Raw genomic sequence first — 14677 nt, 5'->3', positions numbered from 1 at the left:
CTATTGAATTCCATTCAATTATTGAATTTGACAAGTTCCGGAATATTTTTGTAAAACGATTATGACAGAAAAAAAAATCAAAATAAGATCTAATTTATCAATGATAATAATCGTATTATATGAAAATGACGTAAATGAAATAATCATCACGAATATATTCGACTTTGATTATTGATCATTGATCATTGATCTTTGTTTTGTAGATATACAGAAAACAAAGATAATACACCCACACTTGTATAAACTTTTCCAATTTAAAAACAAACAAACATCAAGAATTCAGGACAAGTGAATGAAATTCGAACAGGTAAAAAAAAATAATAAAAACAAACTTTTCCAAACTAAAAATCCAAATCAAACATACAGCGAGCAAAAAAAAAACAGTAAAAAAAAAAATTTCGCGCTAATAATCACAGTAAAAATTTGAATTTATTTAGGAGGTTTACAAGTTTATCCCCCCCCATACACACACACACCATCGATCGAATCGATTTGATAGAGATAGTGTGAGTGAGTGAACGAAAAGAAAAAAGAATGAATGAATGAACCTGAAAGTTACATTTTTATTTAGTATCCAAGTATAGATGTCGTTCGTATTAAATTAATATTTCATTCAATTTCCTATAGCCGATTTGTATATTGAAATCTCCATCATAATCATTATCCAATCTGAAGATTCTTGAAACAAATTTAACATCTTTCCGGACAATAAGATTTGAATAGTAGAAAACAAAAACACAAGCATAAACATTGATGATTTGATCGACATGTGCACACGTGTGTTGTAAATACAACACAGAAAGCATGTCGCCGGGCATCATTTTCTTCATTTCACATCAGTCGATTCTTCATTCTGTTTTTTTTTCTATTTTTTTTGGTTATGTTGAATATAAAGAAAAAAAAATAGTTTATCCACTTTTATTTTTTTATTTTTTTGGTCTTCATTTCGTTGTCGTCTGTTCAATTATTAGTCAAAGTAATATATTATTATTTTGAAAAAGAAGAAAAAAAAATTTTTTTTTCTTTTTAACCACACTATCCGTTTAACGGTGGCGATATATACCATCATATGAAGAAAAAAAAACAACATTACATAACAGAAACATGCACGTTGAGACACACGTTTATATAACAACAACAACAACAACAACAAAAAAAGATTCAACAAAAAGCTATCAATTGTGAGTTGATAAAGAAACAAAACAAAAAACAGATGGCGATTATATAATGATGATGATGATGATGAGAATTCAAATTTAATGGCGCCAAGAAAATTTTTGTTTTTGAATAGGGATGGATTTTTTTTCACTGCCATTTCCTTTTTATTTTTTACCATATGATGATTGTGTCAATCAATTTTTTTCCTTTTTTTTTAGTTGTTGAAATTTTTTTTCCAAATGTCCAGCTGTTCTATTAAGAAAATCATATTTATTAGCATTATATTTCTGTCATATATCGTTCATTAGGAATAAACAAAAAAAAACCTGATATGGTTCAAATTCATTCATATCTGTTGTTGTTTGTTTTGTCTAGGTCTGTATTTTTTTTCAAATTTTGATTATCTATCATTTAGTCGCAATCATACGACTTTACGGCTCTTTTATTTTGCTTGCTGTAATATTTTGCGTTTTTTCCATCATAGTGTATGCATACATTTTTTTTATTTTATTTTGTATAGAAAATGACGAAATCTTTGATGGCAGAAAAATAAAACCTTTTTTTCCATTGCTTGTTTTTCGTTACGACCATCATCATCATCGTAATCGTGTTTCGAAGTTCTTCATCATTCACAGTACGCCATCATCATTATTGAATCGAAAAAAAAACCACGACGATAGAGCGAAATGGCTGTTGTGTTTGAACTGGAAAATGTGAAGCCCTGCCAAACACACACACACACACACAGAAAAAATACTGAAAAATAAAACTTTTTCCATTCTTTCGACGGCTGCGTGTTTTGTTTTTTTTTACGAATGTCGAATACAAATCAACTGAAAATTGTAAGCTGCTTATATTCACATACAAATAAATAGACAAGGGCTTTTTTTGTATGTGTTTGTGTGTGTGTATCTTGATCGTTCTTCAATTAAATACGAAAATTCTGTATATTTCATTGACGAGGGAATATGAGGGAAAAAAAAGCCACATTCATTCATTCTCTTTCGAAATATAATGTAAAAAGCTCCTGGCCGGATTCATTAATAATACCATAGAACCTACGCATAGTCAATGTGTCTGGAAATTGGGAGCAAAATATTATTATAAAAACCGGCCCTTCGCTGATGGCTATCTATAATATTGAATTGGATACAAAGCCCCCATTTGGAAATACTCTCTTGTTGTTGTTGTATATACAATTCGTTCCGTTTATAAACAACAAAAATACGATGATGATGAGAGAGGATCGACTATCATCATTTCATTTCATTCATTTGAAGCAAATGCAGCCATCCACCATCCAATCATCCACATCAATCGACAAACATAGACAGGCAAACTATTTCATTTTCTCCCTCCCATATAAAAAAACAAACTTAACAACAACGACAACAAAAAAACCAGCAGTCATGCAAGCACACATTAAACTATACATTGCCATTATCATCAAAATTGGGATCGGTTCGGTTGCTTCGTAAATATAAGTCCACATGCACAATGTTTCGTTCGAAAACATTATATTTTTGAACGAATTGAAAAAGCCATTGGTGCATTCGTTTAAATATACTTTTTTTTCGGAACTGAACGGAAAACTGGATGTATGCGACGTCGCCATTTTCAATGCATATATACAGGGAATCTTTTTCTCTCTCTGCTTTCTCTGTTTTTCGTTTCTCGCAACTCAATTATCGTTTGGTTCGTTGGTCGTCACCATCATCATCATCATGAGACTCGTCAACCAGCCAACCAAAAATGCTATTGAAGTGAATCACAACATAAAACAGCACACATAGAACGAGAAAGAGCAATGTGAGATCCCATCCAATTTATCTCCTAACCTCACCATGGGGCTCTATGCCATAGCAGATTATTATATGAAAATGCAATGGAAAAGGAAAATAAGAAAAAACTAAACAAGAGGAAGAAAAAAAAATATCATAGTTGAACACACATAGGATCGTTTGCTGTTTTAGCTTGATTGTTACTATAGATCTATGGCATCCATAACGACAAACAATCAGTATACTGTCTCTATGGGAGCTTTATGTACATTTCTTTTTTGATCATCATAAGGATTGGATTGAGGATTGTTGAACAATTTTGTTAAACAAAAAAAAACACATACATCTAACTTCAACAACATACAAAAGGAAAATAAAAAAACTTGGATATTTTCTTTTTTATTTCCATTTTATATATTCCCGCCAACGATTACCATGATCATCATGTGTGTCTGTGTGCGAATGGAGAGAATTCACATTTGTGTATAGTGATTATTTTTAATAGAATGGAAAAAGAGAAACGAGAAAACAAAACAAAAAAACAAGTATTTGGACAGATTTACTTGTCAATCACGCAATCATAAGTCCAAATAAAAATTGCATTTTTTTCGCAATATACGAATGAAAAAAAAACGTCTGAAATTGATGATTCAAAAACTGAATGAATGAATGAGGGAAATGAAAACCTATATATGTGAAACCTCATAGGAAATTTCATGATTAAATTGAACGAAAATGGCGAAAAAACAAAAACAGCAAAAGAACAAAAATATCCACAAATAGAAAAAAAGTTGAAAATATTCATAAGATTATGTTTTGAACATTGTTATCTGAACATTATGATCTTGATTCTCATAGATTTTTGAGGTGATGATATGATATAACTTTTAACACATTTTATCAAACCGGTTGATATAATCGAATGCTATGAATGTTGTCAAACGGTTGACCCGACAAACCTAACCTAACCTAAAACTAACTTTTAGTCAAGAATAAAAGGACTGATTACATGGATTCTGGTGTAAGAATCTCATATCAAAAAATTGCTACAGTGTCACAAAGATTAACAAATGATAAATCATTAGGCGTCATCAGGAAAAACATTTGTTTTTGCTTTGATCATATAGAATTAGAAACGCCCATGACATTGATCATGATCATTGATTTATTTAATAAGTCATTCAAGTATCCTAAATATAACAGTAAATAATAGTTGAATAAACGCCCAAGTTAAAATCATGGCCAAAAAACAAAACAACAAACTGACAGATTCAACATTCATTTGCCTAATTTGATTTGATTTACCCAAAAGATGAATAATACATACATATGATTTTTGTTTTTCGCGCTTTCATTTTAATTTGAAATTTGGATTTTTGATTTTTAATTTTCTTCAAAATTTTTATAATAATTGATGACACTTTAATCAAACAACGATCATATGATAATTAAATTTAATCAAAATTAATAAATTTTACAAAATTTGCTTCAACAACCAGAATCAATGATAGTTTCGAGGAAGAATAATAATCTGCCATCTGTTGTTTGTGTTTTTCACTGAATTGAAGACCATTGTATTCGGATTGGAAGAACAGGCCAAAATGATGGCTGATGACGATCACAATATTTTTCAAAATTAAATTGTAAATTATTTTCCATTTCGATTAAACTTTTCAATTCAAAAGATTCATCATTATCATTGTAAACTCGTGCATATTGTTGCATTTTTGTCTTGTTAGATTGTATTCGAAACAGTTGTTGATATTGATCATGTATTGTTAATTCTTCAGAATCATCATCAGGATTACTATTACAATCAGGAGCTTTTGATCGAATTGAATATGATTCGGTTTGACTAATGTCGACATAATCAGTAAAATTATTATCGGAATTTTCTTGTTGACGTTGATTTTTAAGTTTTCGTTGATGTCGGCGTGTTATTTCCAATGCTTTTAGATATTCTGAATCAATTTCATCACTGTTATTGATATTATCGATTGGTTGGCTATCGGTGACAATATTGGGATTAGGAAAAACTTGATCAATAACAGCCAAACCTTGATATCCTTGCATTTGTAACCATTTATGGCAATGATTATAATGTTGTCGATAAAATGAATAACAATTTGGAAGTGACATTTTGACTAGTTATTGACAAACATTTGAAATCCCATCCATGCCAAAAATACGAAAAATACTGTAGCTATAAACGATGAAGGGAATTAGAAAAAGATAATACCAGATATCTTCAACAAAGAAAATTTGTTCGCTAGGATCTTCAAATGTACAATTGTTATCCATTCGTCAGAATTTTAGCATCCGAATCATAAAAATAATCAAGCTCATGAGAAAGTTTCTGATAAATAACATTTCTGGAAACATTTACGGATTAGATATTTTTTTCTTATCATTTTACGGTACAAATGTTTTTCTTCAATTTCAATTTATCCTAGCAAAATTTATTCATCAAAATGACGGCTCCGTTAAAAGGTGTAAAAGTTGTCGAATTAGTTGGCCTAGCTCCTGCTCCGTTTCTAGGTTTAATATTATCAGATTTCGGTGCTCGAGTCATTCGGGTCGACAATGTAAGTTTTGATATTGATTTTTAAAAATAAAATTTTCATTTTTAAGTAATTTACCCTGAAGCTTGACAACACAAATGGCTCAATGTTTTCACGACAAAAAGAATCCATGTACTTGAATCTAAAACATCCAAAAGGTTCGGAAATATTACAACGTTTAACCGAAAAATCCGATGTCCTCATAGACCCATTTCGACCTGGAGTTTTGGAAAGACTTGAACTTGGACCTGAACGACTTTGTCAGCAAAATCCTCGTTTAATATATACCAGATTATCCGGCTATGGTCAAACAGGACCTATGGCTCGAAAAGCTTCACATGATATCAATTTTCTAGGTCTTTCAGGTGTTATGTCTCGTTTTGGTTACAATGATCGACCACCTATCGGACCAATAAATTTAATAGGTGATATTGGTGGTGGTTCGATACTTTGTGCAATGGCAATAGCTATGGCACTTTACGAACGCAACAGTTCTGGAAAAGGACAAATAATCGACCATAGTATGACTGAAGGTGTGGGTTATCTCGGTAGTTTTCTGTGGGAATCTTTGAAACAAAAAGAATTGTTGTGGCCAAATTGGCCAAAACGTGGACAAAACACGTTAGATTTTGGTTCACCATTTTATCGCTGCTACGAATGTGCAGACGGAAAATTTATGGCTGTCGGTTCGTTGGAAGAAAAATTCTATCAAAACCTGTTGAAAACGCTCGGTTTTGAGGAAGAATGTTTTAATCGATTCGATTATGATTATTGGCCTGAAATGGCTGAAGAGATTGGTAAAAAATTCAAAACAAAAACAAGGGATGAATGGGCTAAGGAATTCGATCGAACCGATGCTTGCGTAACGCCTGTATTGGATATGGAAGAGGTTACACATAATGAACACAATCGTATACGTAAATCTTATGATCCGAATACCGGTTATCCGAATCCTGCACCTCGATTTTCACGAACACCAGCCATAGGAAATCGTGAAGGCTTTATGGATACAGATGGACAATGTGAATCACAATCGCGTGAAATTCTTATCAATGAACTAGGTTATACAGCACAAGAATTAGAAGAATTCGGTTCAAATGTTTTTAATTGATTAGAAATATTAATGATAGATTAAACTATATTGCAACTTTAGCATTCACCTGCGGTTGATTTAAAGCATTTTGCTGAGTTTTCTCGTCTAAATGCTCGATATCATGCAAACGCATACATTCGATCGATTGGATTTGACGTTTTGATGGACAAAAAAATATCTTGAATTCGGTAACTGATGTGTTAGGCGGAATTAGATTTTTCTTTCGATCGAATTGGGGAGAATTCATATTTTTCGGTAAAAATTCTGCAAGGAATTCGATCATCTGTCGTATGATACCACCATGTGATACGATTAATATTCGCTCATCTGGAATAACAGAGGCCAGAATTTTTTCCTCCAAAAATCGAATGACACGTTTTCGAACATCAACCAAAGATTCACCACCTTTTGCTATGTATTCTGGTGTTGATAAACCAGCTTCTCGAGCTGCAGCAATCAAATCTTTTAATGGACGACCTTCAATCTCTCCAAATGAACGTTCTCGTAATAAGGGATCAGTGATGATAGATTCAGAATGATCCGATAGCAATATCGAACATGTGTCATAAGCACGAGATAAATCGGATGAATAAATACGAGTCAATTCAGTTGAATTAAAATTTTCACCCAATGACTTTGACTGCTTGCGTCCAGTTTCATTTAGTTTCGTGTCTTTTTGTCCTTGTATAATGGCTTGATTATTTTCATCAGTTTCGCCGCTAAATTTTTTATTTTTTAGTATCCTTATATTTTAAAACATCAATCAACAATTGAAAAAACTTACTGACGTATTAAGATTAGCAAAAAGTTAGGAAATTCAACACTATTTGATGCCGACATTGTAATAATTGATCATAATTGATAATTGATAGATTAGCCTAATCTGATGGAATTGAGTATTTTGATGTTGAAATTCGAAAAATTATCAAGAAATTCAAGTTTATTCATAAAGTACGTATAATTATGACTGTTTGAGTTGCTGACAAATTCACGCGCGTGATATTGTGCCGTTATATGATTGAGTCATTTTCGAATTTATCGCAATAATTTTTCTGCTTATTTTCGATTAAACCAGCTACGCAATTACAATGGGTAAATTCCAATTATCACCTAAATCTGTATTGTTACGGGATACTGAACGAATAATACAAATTCATGAACGATTGACCAAAAAATTGGCTGAAAAACGACGAAGACAGCAAGAAAAGAAACTTAAACATTTAGCCAATGTTCGCTCTCCAACACAAAATGGCAATGAAATTAACATTTCATCACAAATTCCGATGAAATGTTCATCAGATGAACCGGTTGTTGACAAATCGTAAAATTATTAGAATTTAATTCTTGTCATTATATTTTTGTTAAAATTGTTGAAAATGTGTGCAATTGTTTGTATTTTTGTTGAAAATTTTTTCCATTTTTTTAATTAAAATAAAATAAAGATGATCTATTATTCGTAATATTTGTTATTGTTGTCTTTGATTTTGTTTCCATTTAGTTTTAAGCAATGTTTGAAATCGTATTTGCTTGGATGAAATTTTTCTTTCTCTTCGATGATTACATTTGAAACAATGGCTTTTAGCATAGGCATGATCATTATAAAGGCTATTCACTGTTGATTTATGAGAACAATCAACAAAATTTGATATCGAATTGGTTGATACAGAAAGCTTTTCGTCTTTGTTAATACTTTCGACACAAACATCATAATATTTAGGCATTGAATCATCAAATTTTTGATGATCTGGATCATCAATTTCAACTTCACTTGCAATTGATTGTGATGACGATCGAAATAAACAATCATTCGAATCAGATTCAATGCGACCATAACTATAAATAATTGTAATTAGGAATTTCATTTAGATTTTTGGTAACCGAACAGGTAAAATCTTACTTGATCATAAATATGGCAGCATTTTTAAGCCAAAATAATCCATCAATAATTCGATCACCATTGTTTTTTGTCATCATAATTTCTTTTGGTGATTGATCTGACAAATTCTTTTTCCTAACAAAATGAAATCAAACATAAGTATAATGTTTTAATGAAAATATATGAAAATTACTCGATTGAAATGGCTGCATGTTTAAGCAATTCAATACCACAACCACAATGATGATGATGATGATGATGATATATCCTTTGAGTATCAATCATTTTCTTAATGCTAATTTATTTGGAAAAATAATATGATTCATTGAATATAATATTTAAAGGAATGGTCAAACAAACAATTAGAATGAATGATGATGTGTTTCTCCTGAAAATTGAGCAGGAAATCTATATATTTGGATTTAAATTCTTTTCGGTTATGTTTATTTGATTAAATTAAAATCTTTAACAGGATTTTTTTTTACTTTACACCAAGAAGGATATAAAAATGTGTAGTTAATAGAAAATGGCAAGGACAAAAATGTGTATATGCACTGCGCATCACAATATCCAACATGTACATTGATATTTAACTGATCATTATTATTATCAAATCAAAATCATCATACATATTGGCAAGAATCGATTGGATAAAATGTTTCACTATTTTGACTACCATCGGATGATTGTGAATTTATTGATTCTTTTTCATCATCATCATCATTATCATCGTCATTGGAAACATTTGTACTTTGTAAAGAAGAATGATGTGTAACAATAATTTCAGCATCATTATGAACAATTTCATTATCATTTGAATCACAATAATCGCCATCTGCCGTTGGTATATCTATTTCTTCACAGTTTTCATCAATTTCAATATCGGATTCTTCAACATCAGATAACCAATAATATTCGAATGTTTTTGTTTTATGATTATAGAATCCGCAATCACGACAGATGTATAGGTCAACTTTGGTTTTAGGTTGCGAGGTGTCAGATTCGTCAATATGAATCAACTTTAGACGATACATTTTTCTAATACGTCGTATAAGGCCACATCCTTGACAAAATGTTCTTTCGTTAGAATTCGAATCTGAAGATTTTTTTCTCGGAACATCGGCCACTATGAAGAAAGAATTTGAACAATGAGAATTATCACTCAATAATTGATGATTTGTCGATTCATCATTGGTTATCTGCTGTTGTTCTTGAAACAATGTCATACAAGACGATGATGATGAAGATGATGATGATGATTGTTGTTCACTGAAATCGGATATTGAAATTGCATTTGAATTTGATTGTTCATCTGATGATAAATTTTCCGTAGTTGTTGTTTTTTTCTTTTTAACTTTTGATCGAGTAGCCGTAGATTTATTTCGAGTTCGTTGTTTATTGATAGTTTTTGTAGTTTTCGTTGTTATTGATGAATTTGTATCTAAATTAATTACATTATCAGATTCCATATTGAAAGTTTTTTTGTAAGTTTGTTTATATTATTTGAGAATGACAATTTTGATACATATCAACATATCAGACCGATAAATGGATACATATTTTTCATTATCATGTACACATTGTGAATGTAAAAATATGTATCCACTGTGTATACAATTGTTTGCCGTATCCGACAAAATTCTTCACAGTGCGCTTGTGCAGAAAAATTCATGCTCTTTGTGTGCTCTTTTCATTCTCATCTGTATATCTGAGAATTGAGCCGAAATAAAATTCTTCATTGTTTTATTTGCTAAAAATTCAGATCTAATGATTGAATTTTTTGTTGTTGTTGTTGTTGATAGCATTCGAATTCATCAAAACAAAAACGTGTTAAAAAAGAATTGATTTTCTTTTGAGGAAAAAAGAAGTTTGTTTGATTTGTTCCGTAATGCTAAACAAGCGAATTTCTGTTTCCCCATATATATTCATAGATTGAAATTTCTTTATTTTTTTTTGCCGGTTTACATTAATATATTGAAAATCAAAATTCACTCAAATCACTAATTGATATTAAGTTTTTCGAAAATGGATGATTATTACAAGAAATATCCATCCTCTTCAAGGGATCGACACATTCGTCATCAAGCTACTGGAATGGTTAGCGGCGGTGGTCATCATTCACTTGGTATGGGTCAGGTATACGCCGGTTCTCCTGTTTCGATAAATCCTAACTCAAATCGATCTGGACGTTCATTAATACCATCTGACTCACCTTTAATGGGAACACCAACATCATTGGATTATAGTCATGTAGGTAATAATAATGGAACTGCTATAGGTGATGGTCATCATGATTATGGTTCATCAGCATCATCAGCTACGATGATGATGGATCATCGATCAATTTACGGTGGCCCGCCCGTATCATCTGCACAGCCTCCTCCAATGGACATTCCGATGAATATGAAAATTTCAACCGGTAACCAGAATTATTACGATTCCCGTATTGGCGATGCACATGCATCGGCAACAACAACAGCCATCCCTCCATCATCGGCATCCACAACATCGAGAACATTGGAAAAATATTTCACTCAAGATGAATTGAAGCGATTCAACGAATTTAATCGTTTTCTTGTTATGTCATCACCTGAACAGCAGAAGAAATTCTATGCATCACTTACAAGCGTTGAATACAAACGATTCAATGATTATCTTGATATGGAATCGCAGGCAAAATCTGTTCCAGCGCCGCCACCGCTGCCACAGATTCCATCTACTCCAAGTATTAATCAAGGTCATCAGCCAGCTTCACAATCTTTAGGGGATCCCTATTTGAACCAAACACAACAGCCAAAGCCATCATATACAATACAATCATCATATTCATATGATACTTCGTACTATGATGATGGTAATAATGAAAACATGGCCAATTCTACTTTGAATAATCATTATCATCGAAATACACACAAGTTCACTCAATCACCGTCACAAGTAACTTCGGAATATTATGGCCGATCATCGGCAGTCGATAACAGTGGTGATTGTTATCAACCACCATTACCACAGATTCATAACGATAGCTATAATCAAGAATACAATGACCATCGATACCATGATGGTTACGAAGAAAACCAAACATATGGATCAACATATTCATCAACTTATGGTACATCTTATCGTCAAAGGGATATTTCAGCCGATCGCCATCGTAATTCGACTCGAAATTCAATTAAAAGTCGTAGCCGTAGTCGTACCCCCAACAGGTAATTTAGTTGAAAAAAATTTTCATCACTTAATAAATAACCATAACTCACGGGAAACAGATTTAGGAAATCATCATCATCTAATCATCGTAACTCTTCGCTGTCAGAACGATCTGCAATTCGCAAAAGTGGTGGTCGTGACGATCACGATCGTTTTAAACATTCCCGTTCGAGCGATTCACGTGCGAAGAAACCAACAACTTCATCTTCAACACCGAAAGAGGTAATTTATTTTGAAATCCTAGAAAAACAACTTCCATTTAAAATAAATTACTCTTTAAAAGTCTCAAAATAAACATCGTACATCGTCAACGAATTCTTCATCATCGAAGACACACTCTAAAGATAATGATGTGAAAATACTTGAAGAGCGAATTAAAGAATTAGAAAAACGTCTAGATAATAATCGAACTAAAAGCCATGCCAGTTCATCCGATCGATCCTCATCACTGAAACGAAATCGATCACAGGATTCATCAGCAACTAAATCAACTAGCTCTAAATCTGGAACGGCAACTAAAACTCCATCATCTTCGGAAGCATCGAAAAAGAAACCCATAATTACTGAAACCAAGAAACCTACGACTAATACGGAAACAACTACTGTGTCGAAATCCAAAGAAACAGACAAAAAATCATCAATCAGTGATGGTTCTAAGCAGCCAATATCAAGTACCACCGATGAAAAATCACAAAAAACAGTCAGCAACTCTAGTGTGAATTCTGCTTCGAAATCCGATTCGAAAACTCATGAAATGAAAAATTATAAAATACCCAAAAAAAGCGACACACAAAATGCTGCAGTGACACCCAAAAAAAAGCGACACTCAAAATGCTGCAGTGACAACGACAAAACCTGCTACATCGTCTTCGACAACAACATCATCATCAGCTAAATCAAACGATTCGCCATCCAAGTCATCAAAGTCCGAATCGACAAAAAAACATTCCGATCAATCGCCCATTAAGAGCCGAACTTCTCCATCAAGGGTTAGTACCAGTAGTAGAAGTCATCAAGTATCATCAAGACGTCGAGAACCTTCACCAGTATCAGTAATAAATTTATACGGATCACATAGATTAACTCAAAAGGATTTTGATGATACATTCACACATTTTCATTGGTGTAATTTGTGTCATCTGTTTTTCAAAACAGAATCTATGTATCTGAAGCATTTACATACTGATCGTCATTTTAGTAAATTAGGTTCATCAGATTTTCAAATCATACGAAAAGCAGAAGAACGAATCAATGCAAATGAAACATCTGTACAATCTGATTTTAATCCTTTGAAACATTCATCATCAACATCGTCGACTGTTTCTAACATTTCCAGTCAATCGGTCGACTGTGATAAGGAACAATTTTTAGGTAAATCATCTTTCGATTGATAATTATGATTTTTTTTAATGTTTTTATTATAGGAACCGAATTTTTCTACCCACTTATATCTTTCTATTGTGATTTGTGTTCAAAATTTTTGCCTACAAATCAGCAAGGACAAGATCATCTTCGTTCTGAACGACATCTTGTACTTTATCAGGTTAGTCTGTCCTCTAATGAATCAAACGCTTTATCAAACGTTATTTCATTATCTTTCATAGAAATACATGAAAAAGAATGTGGATTTTTATAACAAATTCAATGAAAAACGGATGGAACAATTCAAGAAATCGCCATACGTACGTCAATTCATTCATGAACAATTCAGGCAAAGATTACTTGAACAGAAAAACAAAGGTAAACCGTGTACGGATTCACAATCATCACAAACCGTATCTAATAATATTTCGAGTGAAAAAGTACCAACTGAGATTAAAAAATTAATGGATTCTATTTTGGATCGCGTCGTAGTAGATTTTTTTACCAAGAAAAATAAAGCAACACAACCTTCGGGAACATCTATCAAACCTGTTGTCCAAGCGAAAAAATCATCTGAAGACAAAATAACTGTTGAAAAAGTGGCCGGAAACAAACGGCCAGCTGACGATAAAACTTTGAAAGAGAATAGTCAAATGAAGAAAATTAAAGAAAATCCTGAAACTGTTGTTGCTTCTACTACTATCATTAATTCCAATGATAATGATACAGGAACACAGCCCGAGCTTCCAGAAATGAAAAATAAAGGTGTATCTAAAATGAAAAACAACAATGTTGGCCAAGTCGTTCAAACAGAAACAGAAACAAAATCAGATACAAAAGAAATCCAAACAAAAAATAAATCGAAAAAATCGGTAACCGAAAAAAATGATAAGAATGGCGATGATTTGAACGCGATTGAAAAAACGCTTGAAATGGATAATGTTGATCAAACACCGCCTATATTTGCCGGATATAGACAACGTAGAGCTGCCGCTGCAGCAGCTGCTTCAATCATTGCACAACAATCACATCAAACGCGATCAAAACCTATTAAAAAACCGATGAATGCAAAAAATGAACCATTAAATAACGCTGATAATAAAGTAAAAAACACAAAGAAAAAAAAGAAAGTAATTATAATCGAAGATGATGATACCGAAGAAGAAGAAATGGAAACCATTGAACAATTAGATGCACCATTCGATGATGATAATGATGAAGATGAAGACGACGACGACGACGATGAAGAAGGATTTGATGTAATTGATGAAATGGATGATGCGTAGAATACGAATCCTGGATCAAGACTGGATTTCCTATTTGGCAACTTGATCAGACAATAAATTCATTTTTCTTTTTATTACACAAAAATCTCTTATTGGTGGCCATCCCAGTCGTTTTATAATATCTTTGTATACCTAACCCACAAGATTCATTCATATTAATCGATTTTTTTCTCAAATTACTTTTTTTTTTGTTTGTTTTTATCATCTATCCAAACCCATTTCCTTTCTTCACTACGAAGTAAGAATATAATTTCATTTTAATTGTCAGAATTTGAATTTCAGTTTCATTGGTAAGTGTTTCTGTGCAAAAAAATAAAAAATAAACAAATTTTCAAAGTTCTAAATTAATA

At 32.1% G+C, this 14677-nt stretch overlaps 6 protein-coding genes and 1 long non-coding RNA gene across 7 annotated transcripts; 3 read left to right on the top strand and 4 right to left on the bottom strand.

The window, feature by feature from the left end:
- The first annotated feature begins 1394 nt into the window (after positions 1 to 1394).
- LOC142645597 (uncharacterized) lies at positions 1395 to 2051 on the top strand. Its single transcript, XR_012846692.1, has 2 exons — positions 1395 to 1533; positions 1679 to 2051. It is a non-coding gene; the product is annotated as an uncharacterized LOC142645597 (long non-coding RNA).
- A 2406-nt stretch (positions 2052 to 4457) lies between these two features.
- On the bottom strand, positions 4458 to 5268 carry LOC142645595 (uncharacterized). The gene has a single exon (XM_075822176.1). The coding sequence runs from the start codon at positions 5076 to 5078 to the stop codon at positions 4494 to 4496; it is 585 nt and encodes a 194-aa protein (XP_075678291.1). The 5' UTR covers positions 5079 to 5268; the 3' UTR covers positions 4458 to 4493.
- Positions 5269 to 5323: 55 nt separating this feature from the next.
- LOC113791685 (alpha-methylacyl-CoA racemase-like) lies at positions 5324 to 6652 on the top strand. The gene is made up of 2 exons (XM_027341490.2): positions 5324 to 5524; positions 5586 to 6652. The coding sequence occupies exons 1-2, from the start codon at positions 5411 to 5413 to the stop codon at positions 6609 to 6611; spliced, it is 1140 nt and encodes a 379-aa protein (XP_027197291.2). The 5' UTR covers positions 5324 to 5410; the 3' UTR covers positions 6612 to 6652.
- On the bottom strand, positions 6588 to 7520 carry LOC113791696 (fructose-2,6-bisphosphatase TIGAR-like). The gene is made up of 2 exons (XM_027341501.2): positions 7378 to 7520; positions 6588 to 7312 (listed from the first exon to the last, which is right to left on the bottom strand). The coding sequence occupies exons 1-2, from the start codon at positions 7431 to 7433 to the stop codon at positions 6637 to 6639; spliced, it is 732 nt and encodes a 243-aa protein (XP_027197302.2). The 5' UTR covers positions 7434 to 7520; the 3' UTR covers positions 6588 to 6636.
- LOC113791700 (uncharacterized) lies at positions 7516 to 8758 on the bottom strand. Its single transcript, XM_027341507.2, has 3 exons — positions 8663 to 8758; positions 8491 to 8604; positions 7516 to 8426 (listed from the first exon to the last, which is right to left on the bottom strand). Exons 1-3 carry the CDS (start codon positions 8752 to 8754, stop codon positions 8060 to 8062), a joined length of 573 nt encoding a protein of 190 aa, XP_027197308.2. The 5' UTR covers positions 8755 to 8758; the 3' UTR covers positions 7516 to 8059.
- Positions 8659 to 10334, bottom strand: LOC113791694 (uncharacterized). The gene is made up of 2 exons (XM_027341499.2): positions 9099 to 10334; positions 8659 to 8764 (listed from the first exon to the last, which is right to left on the bottom strand). The coding sequence occupies exons 1-2, from the start codon at positions 9936 to 9938 to the stop codon at positions 8759 to 8761; spliced, it is 846 nt and encodes a 281-aa protein (XP_027197300.2). The 5' UTR covers positions 9939 to 10334; the 3' UTR covers positions 8659 to 8758.
- Positions 10335 to 10348: 14 nt separating this feature from the next.
- Positions 10349 to 14671, top strand: LOC113791673 (uncharacterized). The gene is made up of 6 exons (XM_075822179.1): positions 10349 to 11678; positions 11739 to 11901; positions 11963 to 12518; positions 12571 to 13050; positions 13104 to 13222; positions 13284 to 14671. The coding sequence occupies exons 1-6, from the start codon at positions 10495 to 10497 to the stop codon at positions 14325 to 14327; spliced, it is 3546 nt and encodes a 1181-aa protein (XP_075678294.1). The 5' UTR covers positions 10349 to 10494; the 3' UTR covers positions 14328 to 14671.
- Positions 14672 to 14677: the final 6 nt, after the last annotated feature.

Source organism: Dermatophagoides pteronyssinus, unplaced genomic scaffold, assembly GCF_027571235.1.
Source record: "Dermatophagoides pteronyssinus isolate colony J.1.1.1.1 unplaced genomic scaffold, Derpt_VIB-CSIC_2022.12 sq0015, whole genome shotgun sequence".
NCBI classification, from domain to species: domain Eukaryota; kingdom Metazoa; phylum Arthropoda; class Arachnida; order Sarcoptiformes; family Pyroglyphidae; genus Dermatophagoides; species Dermatophagoides pteronyssinus.
Note: the sequence above shows the minus strand (reverse complement) of the source record. Positions and strands in the feature narration are given on the sequence as shown.